General features: G+C 51.5%; 1 protein-coding gene across 1 annotated transcript in view; it reads right to left on the bottom strand.

The window, feature by feature from the left end:
* The window catches only part of L3MBTL4 (L3MBTL histone methyl-lysine binding protein 4), a 307,787-nt gene that overhangs the window by 8,395 nt on the left and 280,223 nt on the right, over nucleotides 1-19,169 (bottom strand). Inside the window, exon 16 of the mRNA XM_068562443.1 lies at nucleotides 952-1,121. Coding sequence (XP_068418544.1) covers nucleotides 952-1,121 — 170 coding nt within the window. The remainder of the gene's footprint in view (nucleotides 1-951; nucleotides 1,122-19,169) is intronic.

Raw genomic sequence — 19,169 nt, 5'->3', positions numbered from 1 at the left:
CCACGCGGAGGGTGCCAGGTGGGGGGAACCCACCAGGCGCACTCTGCGAGCTGCCTGGGAGGAGGGGCGGGAGGCCCCCGGGACCTCTGACCTCTGCAGGGCCTTAGTCGCCTGCTCCTTTTCTGGGGCTGGAAAGGAAGCCTCTGAGCGAGATGGAGTCCAGGTGACTTGACTGCTGGACATGCTCAGTGAGTATCCGTGACTAGTTTAACTGCAGCTCTGCTCTGTCTTGCCCTCAGAGTAACCCAGGCTTTTCTTTCTTTTAAAAAAAAAAACAACAAAAAACTTGAGGCCTGATGAGTGAGAGCAATACTTTCATCAAAAGGCCTATCAGTCAAAGAATGTGTTGCTTTAAGTATGAAACGTTTCCACAGCATCACAGGAAGCAACGGCACTTACCTGATTCTTACGTAAAACCAACATCGTAAGGTGCGTTTATATTACAATCAAATCCACTTTCCCCTCTGTTCGGCATCTTATGCAACATCGTGACCCAATTTACTAATAAACCTGAGGTTGACCTGATCCCCCGTGGCTGCGGATGGACACACGGCAGCGCGGTGCTGCCTGGGCGTGAGAACATGGGACCCCGGGGCCTCGGGGGCACCAGGCAGAGGGAGCCCCTTGGGCACAGAGCATGCGGGGCGGGGGGCATCGCCCGGGGCTGCCAGGACACAGGCATGGAGGCCCACACGTTCGTGTTTCCTCAGAGCAAACCTGGGATGCGGGGCTGGAGGCCTAAATCAGCACCCGACCCCGGGGGGCAGGCAGTGGAGACGGCGCTGGGAGGAGGCTGGGGAGGGCAGGGCCCCCACTAAGGGGCTTCCCGAACGTCCTGAGCGCCAGCCTGCTTCTCCCTCAAGTGTGGATCTGGAATTTGGCACGTGGACTCAGCACCTAAGAGAAACCCTGGCAGCGGGCAGGTCCACCCGGCCCCGGGCAGCCACTCACCTCATCCACCGTCCACCGGGCCACCTCGCCAGCCCGCACGTCGGCCACGCCGGGGAGCAGCTTGAGGTGCTGTTCGCGGCCCAGGGGAAGGTCCCCGAAAGGCTGCGCGGACGGGGACGACGTGAAGACCGACTGGTGCAGGGCCTGCTGCGTCCGCGCGGCCGAGTGCTCTGCAAGACAGGCAGGTGGGTGAGGGGGCAGCGTCCTGGCGGCCCCCCCCCCCAACCCCGCGCCGAGGGCCCGAGTCAGACCCCCTGGAACCCTGGACAAACCTCGGACAGACGGCATCGCTGCCCAGGAGGCCCTCCCCAGCACAGCGACACCGCTGCCCTATTTCAAAACCACAGTCAGGAGAAACAGGAGTTATGAAGGCCCGAGACTGTGCAGGATGGAATAATCTGTGACCCACTGACGCCAGCGAGGAGCCGGCCCGTCGCTGCACTGGCCCCTCCCTCCCTGAGTCCGGAGTTGGAGCAGGCCCAGAGCCCCGCTGGACGCGGCTCTAAGTGGACGGGCACACCGGCCACCAGGGGTGTGCCCGCACACGAGGCCCGGTTCCCTCCTGGAAGCCGCTGCCTGCGTCGCAATGGGCCCAGGTCCACATCTGGCTTCAAGGGTCCCCTGGGGGACACCGTACGTGGAATGCGGCTCAGGATCCCAGGAGAACCTAGGTGGCAGCTGCTACTGTTGGTCCCTGCAGGGCATGCTGGCCTTGCCGGGCTTGGGGAAGAGGCTGCAGCTGAGAGCTGGGTGCCCCACCCCCACCCCCCCCACCCCACCCCCGCCCAAGCCCTCCTAACTGGGCCCTCCCTCGGGAGCAAAGCTCTGAGTGGCCATGGTCCTAAGGCTCCAAGGGCACTGGCCGGTGTCTCCAAGGAGTCAGACTCGACTTCTGCCCACACTCCTCCCCAGCCTTTCTGAACTAGTTTTCCACCTTCAAGAGGGACTTTAATCTTCTGTTATATCCTGACATTTAGATGGAGCCATGGATCTCAATTCCCTCATTATTCTGCTCTGAATGTACAAATGGATAAGGACAAAACCACTACCAAGATTCTAAAGAAAATTCATGCCTTTATAACGACATCTTTTAAGATACTTTCAACACACATTAGCCGAATAAAGCTGTTATTTTAAGACTTTGAAAGGAAAGACCACAAACGGAAATGTTCTACGCCCTCTAAAAGTCTACCTTTCCTAATGCAAATGGCAGGGTTAAGTAAGCAGTAGCTACATCATTTAAAGTCTATTATGAAGGCTTGTGCTTTACTGACCGTGTCTGAAGAGCTATTATGCAAGTATTTCCATCTCAAATTAGTTAACAATTGTTAGTAGGTGAGGCTGTCCTGCACTTTGCACGTTCACATAATCGCCTACTGCTTAGTGACCGGAGAGGCTCTAAAGTACAAGGGAGCCTGTCCATCTCTGCCCGAATGCTGAGCACAGACATCCTGCATCTTCACCCACGTGTGCTGTCCACACAGATAAACAGACGGAAAAATTGCGGCCTTCTCCCAAATTCTTCTGCTCCAGTTGCAGGCAGCAGCAAATTCATCTCTAAATGCGGATTGTCCAACACTGACCTTTTTAGTATGTAAATAGGTTATCTCCTCCATGTAGTTCAGCCAGCAGCATGTAAGGCTGAAACTTCACATCTTCTTCACAAAGCCAGTAGGTTTACAGATGTGAATGTTCTTTAATGAAGTTGTCAGGTTGGACAGGAGCAGGTACAAAACAAGCCAGGGAGGAAGCGTCACAGAGCATCTGCAGCTCCGGCCACGCAGAATCGCCAGGCTCTCCGTGGAAGCCAGGAGTTAGAGCTCTGTGCTCTTAGGGATTAAAGACCTGAGCCAAAGCCGGGCTTTATTCTGGAAAAGTGCCGCATCCATCAGTTGGTTGCTTTTGCTGAAATGGCATGGGCTTAAAAAACAAATCACATATGTGTCTCAAACCCATGCCCTAGGTAACCAATCACGTGTAGTTTCTGAAACGTACAGGACTCTGAAAAGCCACGAGGAATCAGTCTTATGTTTGGGAGGAACGAAGATGTCTAGTGATGGTGATTGCGTTCCTGTGTGTGATTCACAAATAAAGGCTGAAGGCCTCCGAAATGCAAAAAAACCCCACTGTGCTCCCAAGCAAGGGAATTCTCCACACGGTAATTTTGGAAGCAGATTGCCTGAGTGCTGAGGCAGCCACTTGGAAATGAACTCAAGGTGTGGCTGGCGGCTCCACCGAACGGCACTGGGCTCCTCCGCCCGCTGCTGCCCACGGCTCCGGCCCCGTAGGACACTGCTGCCCACGGCTCTGGCCCCGTAGGACGGGGACTCAGTTCTAGTAGCAAGATGATGGCCTTGAGGTCACCACTCAAGGCAGGGAGGGAGCGGTCAGGGTGCCGTGCACTCGAGCTCAGGCGGCTTTATGCTCTCAGCGGCTTTGGAATTCGTTCTTTGTCCCCATTAAGTCAATCTATTTGTTTGGAGGGAGGTGGAGGCTGGATTTCCGGAAGGCTGAGCAGAGCTTGGTGGGGAGCAGGCTCCGGATGCCAGAGTGCCCCCCCGCCCCCCCGACCCGGGGCAGCAGGCAAAGGTCTGCAGCCACCAGCTGGGTGAGGTCCCCTCCTGGGGGAGGGCTCTTGCCTGTGTGTCGGCAGCCCCAGTCTGGGGGAGCCCCGCCAGAACTACTCACATGCTGACCACGGATAACATTTTTACTACTCTCAGCTTTACAGCATGAGTTGGAAAGCCGGGAAGTTGAGTTTTCCTGCTCTAAAAGACGTGAGTTAGGTTAGGGAGGGAGGCCCTGAGCAGGGAGTTTGCAATAACCAGCTTGCCATCGCTAAGATACGACTGGAGGTGACAATACCTACAGCGCAGAGCTGGTGGGAGGGGACGACAATGTGCCTTCAGGGACAGGTGCCGCTCTAAGCTCCTGAGGTCAGGCAGACGCTCTATGCAGGGAAGTGGCTTTATTCAAAATCAACACAACGCAAGACGAATTCTCCATAGTAACACGAGAGAGGGGAGGCATTTTGGAGTGTTTCGTGGTGGTGGTTTTGCCTTCTTTGTACCATTTCCTGGGTCTGATTTCTTCCGGAGCTGAGGGTTTGGGGTGGATACTCAGTCTACCTGGGAGAGGACGGTGACATCGGGGGAAGGGCCAATCCCCGCCAGCTTGCCTGGATATGAATCCTGGTCCCATGCAGCTGCTGAGTGACCTCATGAGACCCATGAGATGCTTAACTCTTCTGTATCAAGGTTTTCCATCTTTAAAATGGGGTAGTTGCAGTACTCACACTTCACTGAGTTCTTGGGATTAGAACGGCTCCCAGCACATAGGTGTTCAGTGCACATCAGATATTACACTACAGCCGTCCCCCCCTTCTCTGTGGGGTAGATGTTCCAAGACCCCCAGTGGATGCCTGAAACCCAGGATACTACCAAACTCTATATATACTATGTTTTTTCCCTGTACATACATACCTATGATAAAGTTTAATTTATAAATTAGGCACAGTAAGAGATTAACAACAATAACTGATGGTAAAATACAATTATAAAAATATACTGTAATAAAAGTTTTGTAAATGCAATCTCTCTCAGAATACCATATTGTACAAATTTAGTGCCTTTCCCATCTTAACTAAGCACTTATCATGCACTGTGGGTATAACTTTTGCAGCTTGAGAGAGCAGGTGCAAGAGCAAAACTAGCACAAATTTCTTTTCTTTTCTTCACAATTTCACGGATAGAAAATCCGTTCTTACCAGAGATCTTGGCAACCTCAGCATACGATTTTTTTTCTTTCCTTATTAAGTTGAGAACTTTAACCTTTTCACTTGAAGGAAGCACTTTATGATTTCTCCTTGGCACATTCCCAATTGCCAGCATCACTATCTTGTGCTTTGGGGCCACCGTTAAGTAAAGTTAAGGGTCACTTGAACACAAGCACTTCGATAACACGATAGTAGATCCATAACTGAGACGGATACTAAGTGGCCAAAGGGTGGGACAAAGGGATGATTCTCGTCCCCAGTGGGAGCAGGATGGTGGGCGATTTCAACACCCTACTCAGAAGAGCACCCAATTAAAAACGTATGAATTGTTTCTTTCTGGAATTTTCCATTTAATATTTTTGGACCACAGTCGACCACAGGTAACTGAAACCATGGATAGCAAAAACGCGGTTGAGGAGGGACCACTGTACCGTTACAAGACACAGAGATACTCTAAGTTGTGACAATAGTGAAGGTGGGGACTTCTTACATTTCCAAAGCCATTGTGGCTGGATGTGCCTAAAACCTATGGAAGCTGAAATTCAGACTGAAGCTCAGGATCCTCAGGGCCACATTCAGATCTCACACCCAAGTGGCCCTGGAATGACACTGCAGGGGTCACCAAAGTCATCTGTGGAGTCCTGGTGCGCATGGATCCCCTGGCCGAGGCCGACGGAGGGCGGGTGTCTGTCTCCCAGGCAAACCGGTGCCCACGTGTGGCAACAGATCATACTGCGAACACACGCTCAGCCTGCCAGCTTTGAAATTATGTGGCTCTTGACAGACTTTAGAATGTGGGGTGATCTGCATTATTTTAAATTCTGTGCATAAAATTAGACTTTTGAAAATATCCACTGAGAATTTTGCATACTTTTTTTTTTTTTTTTTATCGAATATGAACACACCGATTTTAGCTTTTTACCAAGCCCAGCATGGCTCACGTCACTACCTCGTTGTAAATAAAGCTCGTGAGCCTGTGATGAAGGTATTACTGTATTCTCACAAAATCAAAAGGATCAGATTATTCTATCCTGGGGCACTCTGAATAAACAGAGCCTTCTAGATTAGGAAAGGATGCCCACCAAGAAGAGAGGGCAGAAAGGTTCTCCTAACTGGGTAACATACATACATCTCACCCACCAGGCCCAGCTTCCAGCTCTGTGTGCAGCGGGATTCTTTCTGGGCGTTTCCCAGTTGTGTTGCCTCACTGCAGCAGTGCCTCCTACCCAGCTCCCCTAAGAGTCAGCCAAGAAAATTCAGCCTGCATGAGCAGCCCGACCACTGGAGGTCTTAGCAGTTTACTTAGTCAAGATGCCTTTTGCATCAGAAAATGAAATGTATGTGTAATCCTGGCTTTGCCTCTAACACTAATGTGTGAGTGACAATAAACAAGGATATGCCTACACATAAGATAGATGTATTTCCCCTTCCAGAAAACAGCATGGACTGCTTGTCACCTCGGTGGTTTGCCATTTGTAGAACAGTTTGGTTGGAAGACTCTTTGGGCTATTTTTCTCTCCCTGGGTATTTCTTTTGGGTTTTATGCCTTCAAAAATTGTTTAATGACTTCAGTCAAGGTGCTCTGAGATCTGGAGCACTCTCAGGTGCCCACGGCCAGAGTGTTCAACTCTGTGTCCAGCTGCAGGATCTAGGGAGGCCCCGACTAGAGCATCAGGACTTGGCCGGGGGTCTGAGTCCATCCAGCAGGACTCGGAAAGGAGTGAATAAATAGTTCCATCTCCCAAAGCGCTACGTCCTTACCTTTCTTGCAGATGCAGTAACTCGCTTGGAACCCAGCTGACTCCTTGATGACACAGGTCTCCGTGGTGAGTGCTATTATCTGCCCTTGAACGGAAGACCCCAGCCCATGCAGGCCATCTTCTTCAAGTCCATGCACAGCCGGATGGGCCAGCTCTGGATGACATGTGACTCAGGGGTGGCTTTCGGGGTGAAAGGACCCAACAGACCCATGGCCTGGTGTACAGCACAGGGCGCTTCCAGATTCCAGACCTAAAAAAGTCTTCAGAGACTAAAGGATTTTAATTCATCTGAAAACAACATGAAAGTGGGTCCCTGAGTTCTTCTCTTAACCCTGTCTTCGTCCTTCCGTCCTTCCCACTTCTGCTCTACCCACCCGAGGAGAAAAATCCTTTATGGAAATGCTCTTTAAAAACACGGCTGTCTCTTCACAAAGGCTCACACGACGAAACTGAAGCAAGTGAGTCAAAAATGGTAACCAGAGGCTGCATGGCTGGGCCTTGAGTTATTTTTTAATCCCACTAAAAACAGGGGCTATTTCACAAGTACCCTCTTCAATGAAAGGGGCAGGAATTCCACTGTGCTCTCCATTCCAAAGAGGAGGGAGCAAAAAATAAAATGGCGATGGGTCCCAACATCCAATTCCATGCTGCCTCTCGCCTGCTGTATGGTCTGGGACAGCCGCTGGCTTTCGTCAGCTCACCCGGCACCGACTGAGCATCTGCTCCCTTTGCGGTGGGCGCTCTACTGCCGTGGTGACTTCCGCCGCAGAAGCAGGGAGAGTCAGGCCCTGCACTTGGCAATGCCTCTTCTCCCCACGATCACCGATTTTCAAGGTCTTTGTAGTTAACATGCTTGGAGCCTTCATTCCTGGGCTGCATCATCTTCTCTTGATTTTGATGGCACTGGACTCAGACCCTCCCCTCTTTTCCATTTGTTCCCCGAAACAAAAGTGAGAAACAGAACAAGAGGAGCCCAGCACGATCGGCGAGACAACTTTCTGTGCCTTCGTGGGAACAGCTCCTGAATCACAGGTGGGACGAAGTGCCCTGGATGGTCTACACCTGCACACTGTCCTTTCCCCGCGGGGCTGCAGCCACCTGAGCGGTGGATGGTGCACACCGAGAGGTGCTGGCGGTGTGAACTCTGTCCTGGATTTTGATGACTTAGTACAAAAAGAAAGACTGTAAAATACCTCCTTAATAGTTTCTCACATCTTGATTCACGTGTTGAAACGATATTTTGGATATATTCGGTTAAACTGTCATTACAATTTTCCAAGCGGTCACGGACAGGCCTGGGCTCCTCGGAAGCCCCACCTTTTGGGCTTTACCACCGGGGACCTGTGCTCGGAATCCACTGACCTTCCTCTTCGGCCAGGCCCCCTCGTTCAGTGAAAAGCAGGGCCCAGCTCTCGTCCACCCACCGCAGGCCGCCCTCCCCCGGGTGCCCCTCTCAGCCACCCTTACAGGCAGCATCCGGCTCACACCCTGCCTTTGGCCCCCCTGTCACCCAGGGGCTCCCGCGGTCCCCCCTCAGCACCACCCAGCTGTGTCCACCCTGTGCTAGACACGGCGTCTCCAGTTCTCCCCCAGCTCGTCTGTCCCTCCTCCCTGAACCCATCCCGGGATCTTAAGCCCCCTCCTCCCTCCTTCGGGGGCCGCCTCAGAAGCACCTCCTCAGGGTTCTTCTCCCGCCCGCCCACGCCTGCTGGCCCAGCCTCCATCCACACAGGTGCCTTCTGAGGTGTGTGCTGCCAGACACAGCCAGATCCCGACAGAGCAGGTCACTGAACAAGCAAGGAACACTTCGCAGAGCAGGGCCCAGCCCTCCCCGCGGGAAGGGATCTAGTGCTTCTGCTTCTGGTCCTGAGGGAGGGGTTTTAGCTCCTTCTTCCGGTCCTCTGTAGCAAACACTCTTTTGAGGGGTCTTGAATCCCAGGAGTCAGTCTATCGGTTCCCAGTCCCAGAGGCTCAGGGCTCCCTGGCACGAGGCCCTCAGGCCTCTCCCCTGTGCACGGCCCTCTCCCAGCCCGTGGTGGGGTGAGCCCTGCCTCCTCGGGGTGCCTCCCATAGGATCCCCACCTTGCTGCCCTCCATGGAAATTGTCTGTTTGCTCTGCAGCTCCATGAGTGGAACATCGGTTCAAGGGCAGTCATCTCCAGTGCAGCCTCACATCCCCATGGGGTGACGCAGACCTGACACATGGTACCCAGCAGCACCGGTGCTTCCCACCTGGTAGGGCCCGTTGGACCATCTAAGGAATTTTACTGCAGAGCCAAGTAATGCAGTGGCAAATGCTAACTTAAGTCTGTGCCAGTAAACGATGAGTTTCCATCCTGTGGGCTTTCATTTGCCAAGTACACTCATTACTGAAAAGGCTGGGAATTGTCTGTGACTTGGACTCTTACTCCTTCATCTGGTACGCGAGAAGCAGATATTCCCCTGGTTTCATTTTAAGAAAAACGCAGCAAAATCCATGTTAACTTTTGATATGTTAGTCATACAACAAAAGACTTCAGGGCAGCATGTTTTTTGATGGCTAAAGGGTGACCTTTTAGTTTAGTATCTGCTTCACACAGCTTGAGACATCGTTAATTAAGTTCTTTTGATTGAATACTACATCCCAATCACCCAGTATGTCTTTTCTTTTTTTTTTTTGAATCCTCTGCAAGACTGTTTTCCTTCACTTGCAAAGGTGAGACCATAACTGAACGAACACTAGCATCAACTTGACCGAGAACTGGAGCTGCTCCTCTCAAAGCCGGCCTCCCCTTCCTGGGACCTCCCTGCCTCTTCCGCGGGTAGTTACCGAAGAACGAGCCCTGTTGGGTTGGATTTACAAACGGGAAGCCCCTGCCATCTTTACATACGTAAAGAAAACACCACTGTGCGTGAAGAAACTTCAACTCCAGCAGCGGACGGGAGCACGTCCTTGAGGCAAATGGATTTGGAAGCGAAGCCCCCCGAGCTGAGGGCAGCGTGTGGTCCCTGCTCCTAGGCTGGCAGCACAGTGCGACCGGGGCCAAAGCCCAGGCCGGTCTGCCAGCCGTGCTCTTATCACGTGGAGGCTGGGAGGGCAGTGAACTGATACAAGCACAAACCTTAAAACATTACACGGCCGGCCGACCTCTGGGGGGCAGACGCCAGGTGCTAGTTCCCTAGCTCACCAGCACGGCACCTGGTCCGTAGAAGGCGCTCCACAGGTATTTAGTGACAAGGCAGGTATAGGTCGTGGGAAGGGGCAGAAGAACTGACCCTCCTGCCTGATGGGAAGTTGAAGCGCTCACCATGGACGTGCCACGAGTGACACTCTGCCGGACCTGCCTCCTTGTTCCCTGTCCTGCCCTCTTCCGAGCTGCCGGTCGCACTGTCAAAGCAAAGGGTCTGTGGGTCCTCAACCTGATCAGAGAATCCCCAGGTCAGATCCGGAGGGAGGACTCCTCGGTTTCCTAGGCTCGCGGTGACGCCCCACGTGCCCGGGGCACAGCTAGCTCCGTGCCTGCCGGCCAGGAGCGCTCAGTCAGACTGACCAACGGCACACACGGGATGCAGCCGGGGCTCCAGGACCGTGGGCTCCAGACTTGGGGCGAGCTGGGGACCAAGGGGACAAGCTTTTACTCTTTTTTTAAAAAATAAATTTATTTATTTTTGGCTATGTTGGGTCTTCGTTGCTGCCCGCGGGCTTTCTCTAGTTGCAGCGAGCAGGGGCTACTCTTCGTTGTGGTGCGCGGGCTTCTCATCACGGTGGTTTCTCTCGTTGCGGAGCACGGGCTCTAGGTGCCTGGGCTTCAGTAGTTGTGGCACGCAGGCTCAGTAGTTGTGGGTTGTGGGCTCCAGAGTGCCGGCTCAGTAGTTGTGGCGCATGGGCTTAGTCGCTCCGCGGCATGTGGGATCTTCCCGGACCAGGGCTCGAACCTGCGTCCCCTGCATTGGCAGGCGGATTCTTAACCACTGCACCACCAGGGAAGCCCAACAAGCTTTTACTCTTGATTTTATTTACCCCACGTGACTTCATGGGGGTGGTGCGATGAGCCCTCTTTTACAGATAATGCAACGGTCTCAGACCCAATCAATAACTTGGCAAAAGTGATTCTGACGCAGGGCTGGGATGCCGACCGCAGAGCCCTCCACCCTGGCGGGGTTCTTTTCCTCCCGTCCTTCAGAAGCGGGTTCTTTCTGTCACTGCCTTTACATTTCTGTCCGAAGGCGGAGGCAGAAGTGACACTTGGGGGTGATTCTCGGGAAGACAGGGTTGCTTCTTAATAAGGAAAACCGACTAAGACCCATCTGTCTCCAGACAGATCTCTGGAATAAGCATGGTCGGATGTATCTCAAAATGAACAAGCTTACAGGGAGTCGACCCAGGACCCAAGTGGACCTCATCAGAGATGCTCTGGGAGCTTTGGAAGGACGGGGATGGCGCTCAGCCTGCCAGGAGGTGAGAGGAGGCTGCCGTCCTGGGTGAGCAAGCCAAGGGCCCGCCCGCCGCCTGGGCACGCACGCGGCTGCCCATCCTTCTCGGCTCCGGCAGGAGAGCTGCTCCTTCCTTGGCAAGATGCACAGCACAGATGCTTGCACCAGGCTGTGCCAAGGGCCCCCCTCGTGGAGGTGCAGACGTGTCACAGAGAGAATCAGAAACAGGAGTCTGCATCCTAGGGCCCGAGTGACTGATATGCATGTCCTGGGGCCGGCGTGCTGTCACAGGGCTCTGTGCTCCCACTGGACAGTGGTCCCGGGGGGGGGCTGTTCCAGCCCAGGGCAGCCCTGGAGGGTCTGCTCTGGGAGAGGGAGGACCTGGCAGAAGCTGGGCCGCCCCCGTGAATTAAAACTGCGCCCTCTCTTAGGTGCTGATGACATATTTTACTTGTGATCCTTGTTTTGTTGAAAACACGTAAATACACTAGTATTTCACATCTCACTTTCCACATTTGACTTTTGGGCAAATTCAATGAGGAAGCAGCTTATGGGATATTTTCTCTTTTTAGGAGTTGTACGTATTTCCAATGTTTTCTTTGTTTTCAGGGAAACAAGCCGAAGGGATGCACCTGGGAGAGGCTGCGGCTGGGGGCTGGGGCTTGATTCTCATCCCTGCTCCCCCCCTTCCCCCCGCCGGGGTCTGCACCCGCGCCAGACTTCCCCAGGGCTTCGTGTTCTGAGGGACCCCTCCTGCCTGTCCCCCTGCACACACGGACCCAAAGGGCATCTCAGCCCCATGGAGTCCTCTGGGCTCCTTGGCCTGGTCTCACCTGCTGATAACAGGAAGCACAGAGGGCTGAAGACTGGAAGAAGTGAGGGCAAAACAAAGCAATGTTAAGGCTAGCCCTCCTTGTTGCAAGAAGAAATGAACAATGCTGGTATTCTATAGACTTCAGTCTTTTCTTTTAAAATTATTAGAATTATAAAAAGAAATGTTATACCAATACTTAAGAAAAGCTACTTTTTCTACTTTTTATCAAAAGCTTGATAAAACGTGCAGTCTCTCCACAGTCTTCTTCACGTGATTCAATCAAGTCTTGTCGGAAACTCGGTTCTAAGCCATTCAAAGGCTATTCTTTTCAGTCTTCTATCTCCTCTCCCTAAACATCTCTTGAATCCCTCGATGTCAATATGCACAGATGACATATACGACCTCTTTTCCAATTTATTAGCATTCAAGAAAATGGAAAGCTTTTACTATTCTCAGGTTGTGTGTGTGTGTGCGTGTATGTGTGTGTGTTTTAGGAAAACGGGAAAGGAAAAAAACCCTCCAACCATGGAAGCGGCAGGAACAAGCACCTGGCAAATACAAGGCAGAGAGATAATGAAGGAATCTGATCGGCCACTACGCTCTGCATTTCAACCTTCTTCTGCAAAGCGGGAGCCCTGCCAATGGAGACCTCCACCCCACACCGGAGCAGACCTGTCCGAGCTGCCCCCCTCCCCCAACAGCTGCCACCCTGCCCTCACGTGTGTGTCCCACGTGCCTGAACAGCTGGCCTTGAGCCATCTCTTCTCCTCATTCTGTCCTGTGGGCTGAGCTGATTTTCCAACCCCCCCCCGAGCTGCAGGCACAGTCAGAGGCTGTTTCTGATGGTAACTCAGCACAGGAGGCAAGAACGTTCATTGGTCTGAAGCAGGGCCTCTGCCGCCTGAAATGCACATCCTTCCACTAGAATTCCCTGTGGAAGCCTGGAACCAGAACAACCCACAGAACCAGTCAGGAACTGGGCCGCACGGAGTGTGCAGGGGCCCGAACACGTCGGGCACACAGCCCATCACGTGCTTTGAGAAAGTACCAATTGAAAACTATGCTCTCTGCTGTTGGAAAACCTAGCCAGGATAAATTAAAGCTCAGAAAAGTACGTTTGTGATCCTACTGCATTTACAGTATACATTTGACTTAGATGCTCATTTTACACATTCCTAATATCTTGCAGAAATGACAGTCTATCTATAATTTCCAGTTCTAAAAAGTGCAAGAGATTGGATCAAATCTCTGACATCTATCACGTGCCTGTGTAGAGAGGTCGGAATGTGATGGGATAAGAGGTAGTATGATTTTTCCTGGAACGACTTAATTGACTATTGTTTTCCATTTATGTGATTATATCAAAAGAGACACAATTTGGAAATTATATATTTTATGCGTATCAGTAAAAGTACCTGCTAGGCAAGTATCTCCAGGAAACTTCTAAGTAACTATTCCAACCCTAGCATGTCAGACATTCCAGCAACAACCAAGGGGCACCTGAGGACGTGGACTGAGCTGTGTCACCTCGGCAGGTAGATGGCAGTTTCCTTGGGTCGCTTACCTCAGCGCACGGACAGACATAAGAAACACTGACGGGTCTCTGTTAGGGGAGCCCTGACTTGCTCATATGAGAGGCAGACAGTCTGTTGTAAATGGAGCCTCAGCTCCCACATGAAGGGGACTTTGTGACGACAGGGTAAGCCCCCTTCTCAAGTAAATGACACCGCTTTTCAGCTCTGCAGGAATAACTGCCTTTGGGATCAGTGATCTTGTCGGAAAGGCTACCTTCCACCGAAGACCCTGTGGGAGTCACGAGAATGAGATTATGTCTGAAGGACTGAAAGTGATGGATGGTTCGGTCACAGGATTACCCATCACTGGTAATGAGTTATGGGAGTAAGGTGGTTACCAACCAAATCCTTCTCTTAATTATCCACTATAAAAGGCAAGATGGGGCTTCCCTGGTGGCGCAGTGGTTGAGAGTCTGCCTGCCGATGTAGGGGACACGGGTTCGAGCCCTGGTCTGGGAGGATCCCACGTACCGCGGAGCAACTGGGCCCGTGAGCCACAATTGCTGAGCCTGCGCATCTGGAGCCTGTGCTCCGCAACAAGAGAGGCCGCGATAGTAAGAGGCCCGCGCACTGCGATGAAGAGTGGCCCCCGCTTGCCGCAACTGGAGAAAGCCCTTGCACAGAAACGAAGACCCAACACAGCCATAAATAAATAAATAAAAAAAAAAAAAAAAAAAAAAAGGCAAGATGCCAAGATCTGTGTGTTCATGTGGGTGGGTGCAGATTTAAAGGCACAGCAGCGTTAGGGATGGAGAGAGCCGGTGCGTGGAGAAGACCCGCTCAGGTGAGCTGTCAGCATGCTCTCAAAGCCCTGCTCTTGTGACGCGTAACATTTAGAAACATTCTGCAGCGCTTCTAATAAACCATCTACAAGAGAAAACACGGGGAACAAGATGGAATGCTGACAGAGGACAAATGGCAGTGATGGAAAATGTGCCTGAAATAAATGAAAAACAGCACGTTTCTGAGGCCGGACGACCCCTCCTGCTTCCCACGTCACCTGTGCGCGTTCAGAGAAGGAGTGCTCCCTCCTGGTCCAGGTCTCCTTATGGCCAGTGTCCCCACCCCAGACACTCCTCTACCACGTGGTCAGGCTGCGCTGTGGCAAAGTCCATTCTAACCTGGGCAGCAAGATCTGTTAAACTCTGTTCAAGGCCGTGTACCTCTACTAGGACACACCCGTGTCACACTCTGGGGGATGTAGGGATAAATCACTGAGGCAACAAGTCTGCGGGATGAAAGTACCGCTGAACCCCACCACTGAGCTCCACCTTATTCTAGAACGACGCCCACCTCAGATCCGTTGCTGCCACTTTAATAAACCACCCCAAATCGCTGCTCGTCAGCCATTCTCATGGCCTCCTCTTTTCAGGGGTTCCCACTGAGTCATTCAAAGTGGAAGATGATGACGGTTGAATGCAAGTCCAAAGAAAATGTTAAACACACTTCACCACGTAACCGTAACAACACCAGACGTTCCACACATAACTATTTGGGGAAAATGCCATTCTATTTCAGACTCTGAACAGGAAGGGGAGAATTCCAGGGGACCCTTCCCCACTCCTCATCTCTGCATGTTATTCTTTCAAAGGTTGGCTATTGTTGCTTATGCTTCCGTTTGTTTCTTGGTGAGAAAATTAATTAATAAGCTAAAATAATTTGCACTGAGTGAATCTGAACCTTGTTCCTAAATTATTTTTGGACTTTGGTTTTCCTGAATCATGGGTAATGATCTAAGTGTCGTTAGGAGAATTTTTTCTCAGAAGAAAAAATTTTACAGGTGTAGATTAGTGGCCCAAATCATATTGGTAAATTCTAGGTAGGGAAAAGGAAAACTGCTGGTTGGGCCTCAAATTATGCTGCCTTAATGACTAGGAAAAGATAATTCGCAACTTTTCCTTTCTGGGAGCTCCAGATTAACAGTGCTGCAGGGAGGAGAAACAATTTGACGAAAGCTTTTACCTGCCAGCTGAAACTAAGCAGCCTATTTATGAACTGCTCTGAAGTTTAAGTAAAAAGCTCTTACCTACTCAAAGTTCGAATGAGAGAGCTGGGCAGGCGGGTGGAAGACACAAAGGAGAAACACAAGCTGGGACGGAAAAACATAATGGACTGAACCAAAGGCAATAACCTGACAGGCGATACGGGGGTCAGTGGGGACCAGAAGACGAATCCAGTTACGGCCGACCTGTGACAGCCCTGGAGGGGAGACAACATCGTGGCTAAAGAACGTCCTAACAAATACTGGGTGAAATGCTCAGCTCGTCCTGCTCCCAACCGCTAAAATCTAGTCCTCTTCCCCTTTGCCTCCCCAAGCTGACCCCAACCCACAAGGCCCAGCTCTCACGCAGCACTAAGTGCCAGGCACCGTTTTAAGCCACAAAGAGGAAATGGAGTTTGCCTAAGAACTTGCTAGAAAGCGGACTTGCAGCTGGGCTGTCTGGCCTCCTGGCCTCCCTTGACCTCGACATTACTCTGCCTTATGAAGGAACTGATGGGTATTTCAGTTATGGAGGAATATTATCAACACACAGGCAAAGACCGGTCTGGAGATGAAGGGTTAGTAAGAATCCATGTGGAGGAATTATTTACCTGCCTGGGATGTAGGAGTTAGGCCTTGAGGTGTGACTTCTATGGGGTCAAGTTTAGAGCACAGGAGAACTGGGTAGAGGACACAGAATAGAGTGGATTTGGAGTAAGGGGTTTGCGGGCAGCGGGAGGGGCGCGGCACATTACGTACGCACCCCAGGAGACAGGCTAATTCAAGGGACGGATTTTGTGGTTGGGGTCGGGGGATGGATGCCGCGGAGTGTCCAAGTGTCTCTGAGTGTGCACACCGTCCGTAGGGCCAGCCGGCAGCCAGGGGTGCCATCACGCCGTCTTGGCTTAGGCCTGGCAAGTAAGAGTGACCTGGTCAGAGAGAGCAGCCAATTCACAGAAGCGGTGTTGGTGGCACAGCTGGGGCCCCAGAGAACAAAGTAAGAGTCTGAAGGAGATGCAGCCTTTGATGTGCTCCACTCCGACTATGGACCAGTAAAGGCACGTGAACGCGAACACCTTCCACCGGAGATCCCTCCCCGGTCAGAAGTGCAGCTCCTGTGCCGTGGTGGCTGAGCTCCACACAGCCTTGGGAGGTCCTGGGGGTCCAGATCTGTCCCCAGTCCCAGGGCCAGCAAAGCACACAGGGGGGATCAAAGCTGGCCCCTGACTCTCACCCACCTCACCGCTCCTCCCATCAGCCTCACGTTGTTTTCTCATCTCTACGAAGTTGATGTGTCTGTGTTCGCCTGCAGCATCACAGATGAGGTGACCTTCAATAAGCATTCCCTGGGAGCCTCTCGTGGGAGTTTGCATCTCCCCTCTTCATCTCTGGTGGATGTAAGGTTTTTCTTTTCTTTTTTTCCTTTTCTAAATTTTACAGTGTGCCCTTAAGGAAAGATTTCAAAATAGGCACTGTTAAATTCTGCTAAGAGCAAAACGAACAGTTCTGAGCCAAAGAGTGCCTGCCCTCCGTCGGGAGCTGCCTGAGGTTGTGACCCGGCTGCTGTGACGCGGGGAGAGAGCCGTGGAATCGGCAACAGGATGCCCTGTGCACTCGCCGTGGGCACCTTGTCTAGATATGTGACTTCCAGAGCCTCAGATTTCTCCACTGGCAAATGGCGTGAGTTAGTAACAACACAGGATTGTTAAGGGAATTACATCGCTTGGATGGGGTAGCACCATGTGAATGATAGGAATGACCATTTCTTTTTGTTTTCGACCCTCCCTTCCAGCCAGAGAGCAGGTGACTCCCAGGTGAAAGAGCAGATGGGCCTCTCCTTTCGTGAGTGGGCAGGGCGGCCCCTCTGTTTCTGGGGCCTTCGCTGAGGCCTGAGTCTGGCTGGCTGTCGGGCTTCAGGTGCTACGCCTCGGGGGCCCTTGTAGGGGACCCGCCTCAGTGGAGTGGGGAAGGGTCTGAGCGGCCCGCATGCTGCTCCCTTCTTTCTGTCTTTCTTGCCGTCTCCGGGGAGAGACGAGGACTCTGCAGAGGGAGCGAAGGATACTCTCAAATGGGCTTCTTTCTCCAAAGCAGAATGAAAGTGAAGCCTTAAGGAATTCACGTGAATCTTAACACCTCTCCACTGCCCTCCGTCAGTCCAGCCCTGGCTGCTGACACCCCCCTCCCAGGAGTGTGGGAATGTCACCGTCGGAAGCACATTGCTGCTTCGCTACACGGACGGGCCAGGCAGGAGGGGCTGTATGTCAGCTCCTGCTGTGCGTGTCCAGTGGGGTGTCCGCGCACAGTGGGCGGCACAGACGAGCCAGACCGAGACCCCAGCCTCATCCTGGCATTAGTTCCCCCTCCCCCTCCCTCTTTAACGATGCTCACAGTAAATGACAGTATTTGATATACGTCTCTATATCTCCGCCACGCTGACTGCCTTTCGATAAAAGCTCATAAAACAAATCAGAAATGACCAAAAGTAGGTTAGGGGAAAGGTGAGAAATAGCAACTCTGAAATAATTCTAAACCAGTGTATGATTTTAGCCAAGTGAGCTGATAAACTAGGCCATTCAAATATATTACACCAATATTTTCTCTGGCAAGAGATTGCTTGTTGGATTTGCATTCAGTTTCACTTTAGGACTGAATTCTTGGTTGAAAAAAAAAAAAAAAACTGGAGGGGAATTTTCCATTAGCTGTATTTTACTTAGACCCAGATCCAAAGCCTGGCCAAGGCGTATTACAATATATAATCAAGCATAATTACATTGAAATATTAAACCACCATCAGCTATTAGAAATAGTGAAATTTCTTGCATAAAGTCATCGCATGAATTGCTCTGGCGATTGTCAGACTCCCTCATCAAGAGAATCTGCCTGAAGTTGCAGGGATTTCACTGGCCAGAGTGCTGCAGGCCATCAGCAAATCTGTGGACTGGGGCGGGGTGGGAGAGCTTCCATCAAAGCTGCAGCATTAGAGGAAGTTCTCTCTCTAATGACATCCTTGGATGAACACTTCTGTGGCATAAACAGCTGAATTCCAACAGTAATAAACATTATTCTAAAGTAATTAAAGTACTGGTAGAATTTTAGGCTATGTGGTAATAGACAATGCAACAAAAGCAATTCTACGATTGTCGGAGGGGCCCTGTATGATGTATTCACAGTGCTTGCTGATATCCTCCAAATTTTTGTTTTTGTAATAGAGAATGTAAATTATATTTAGCTCAGGCCGGCATTTGAATTTAAATCCTAAAAAGAAAAAAAAAATCGAGTTTCTCTAAAGCATTTTAAAGCAATCTTGCTCATAGTACTTATTTGCTTGGCCAACTCTTCGTATAGATAAGAAAAGTAAATGGTAGGCCATTAGACAAAACATCCAATACTCTGGAATTACCAACGTCCAGAGTAATGAGGCTTCAGTGTGAATCCTGTCAATTTATGTGTGTGTATACGTATGTATGTATGCATATATTTTTTTCCTTCACTTTGGCATATTTCACTTTTTTTGGCAAGTTATGTGGATGCACTAGCTTCGTGGTTCTCAAGCCCGATTAGAATCACCTGTGGAGACTTTAAAATCTGGTAATGCCCAAACCAACTAAGTCGGACTTTCTGGGGGTGCCTATGGGGAGTGGGCAGTGGTGCTTTTACAAGTTCCTGTCACCAGGGCCGAGAATCGGTAGCCTAGGGCCATATCTCCACCCTCACCACCTGTCCTGCTCTCTTCTCTCCTCCTGTCTGCACGGAGACCCTGAGGGGAACTATAAAGGGGCACACTCCCCGAGGCAGGGTCAGCTCTGGTGCCTCCAACTCCTGCCTGGGTCCTCAGGCTGCACAGTCCAGGGGGCCGAGCAGGCCTAGCAAAGGGGCTGGCGAGGTGGGGGGCGGGGTGAAC

This window comes from Eschrichtius robustus, chromosome 14 (assembly GCF_028021215.1).
Source record: "Eschrichtius robustus isolate mEscRob2 chromosome 14, mEscRob2.pri, whole genome shotgun sequence".
NCBI classification, from domain to species: domain Eukaryota; kingdom Metazoa; phylum Chordata; class Mammalia; order Artiodactyla; family Eschrichtiidae; genus Eschrichtius; species Eschrichtius robustus.
The sequence above is the reverse complement of the archived record's forward strand: the minus strand, read 5'-3'. Positions and strand labels throughout refer to the sequence as shown.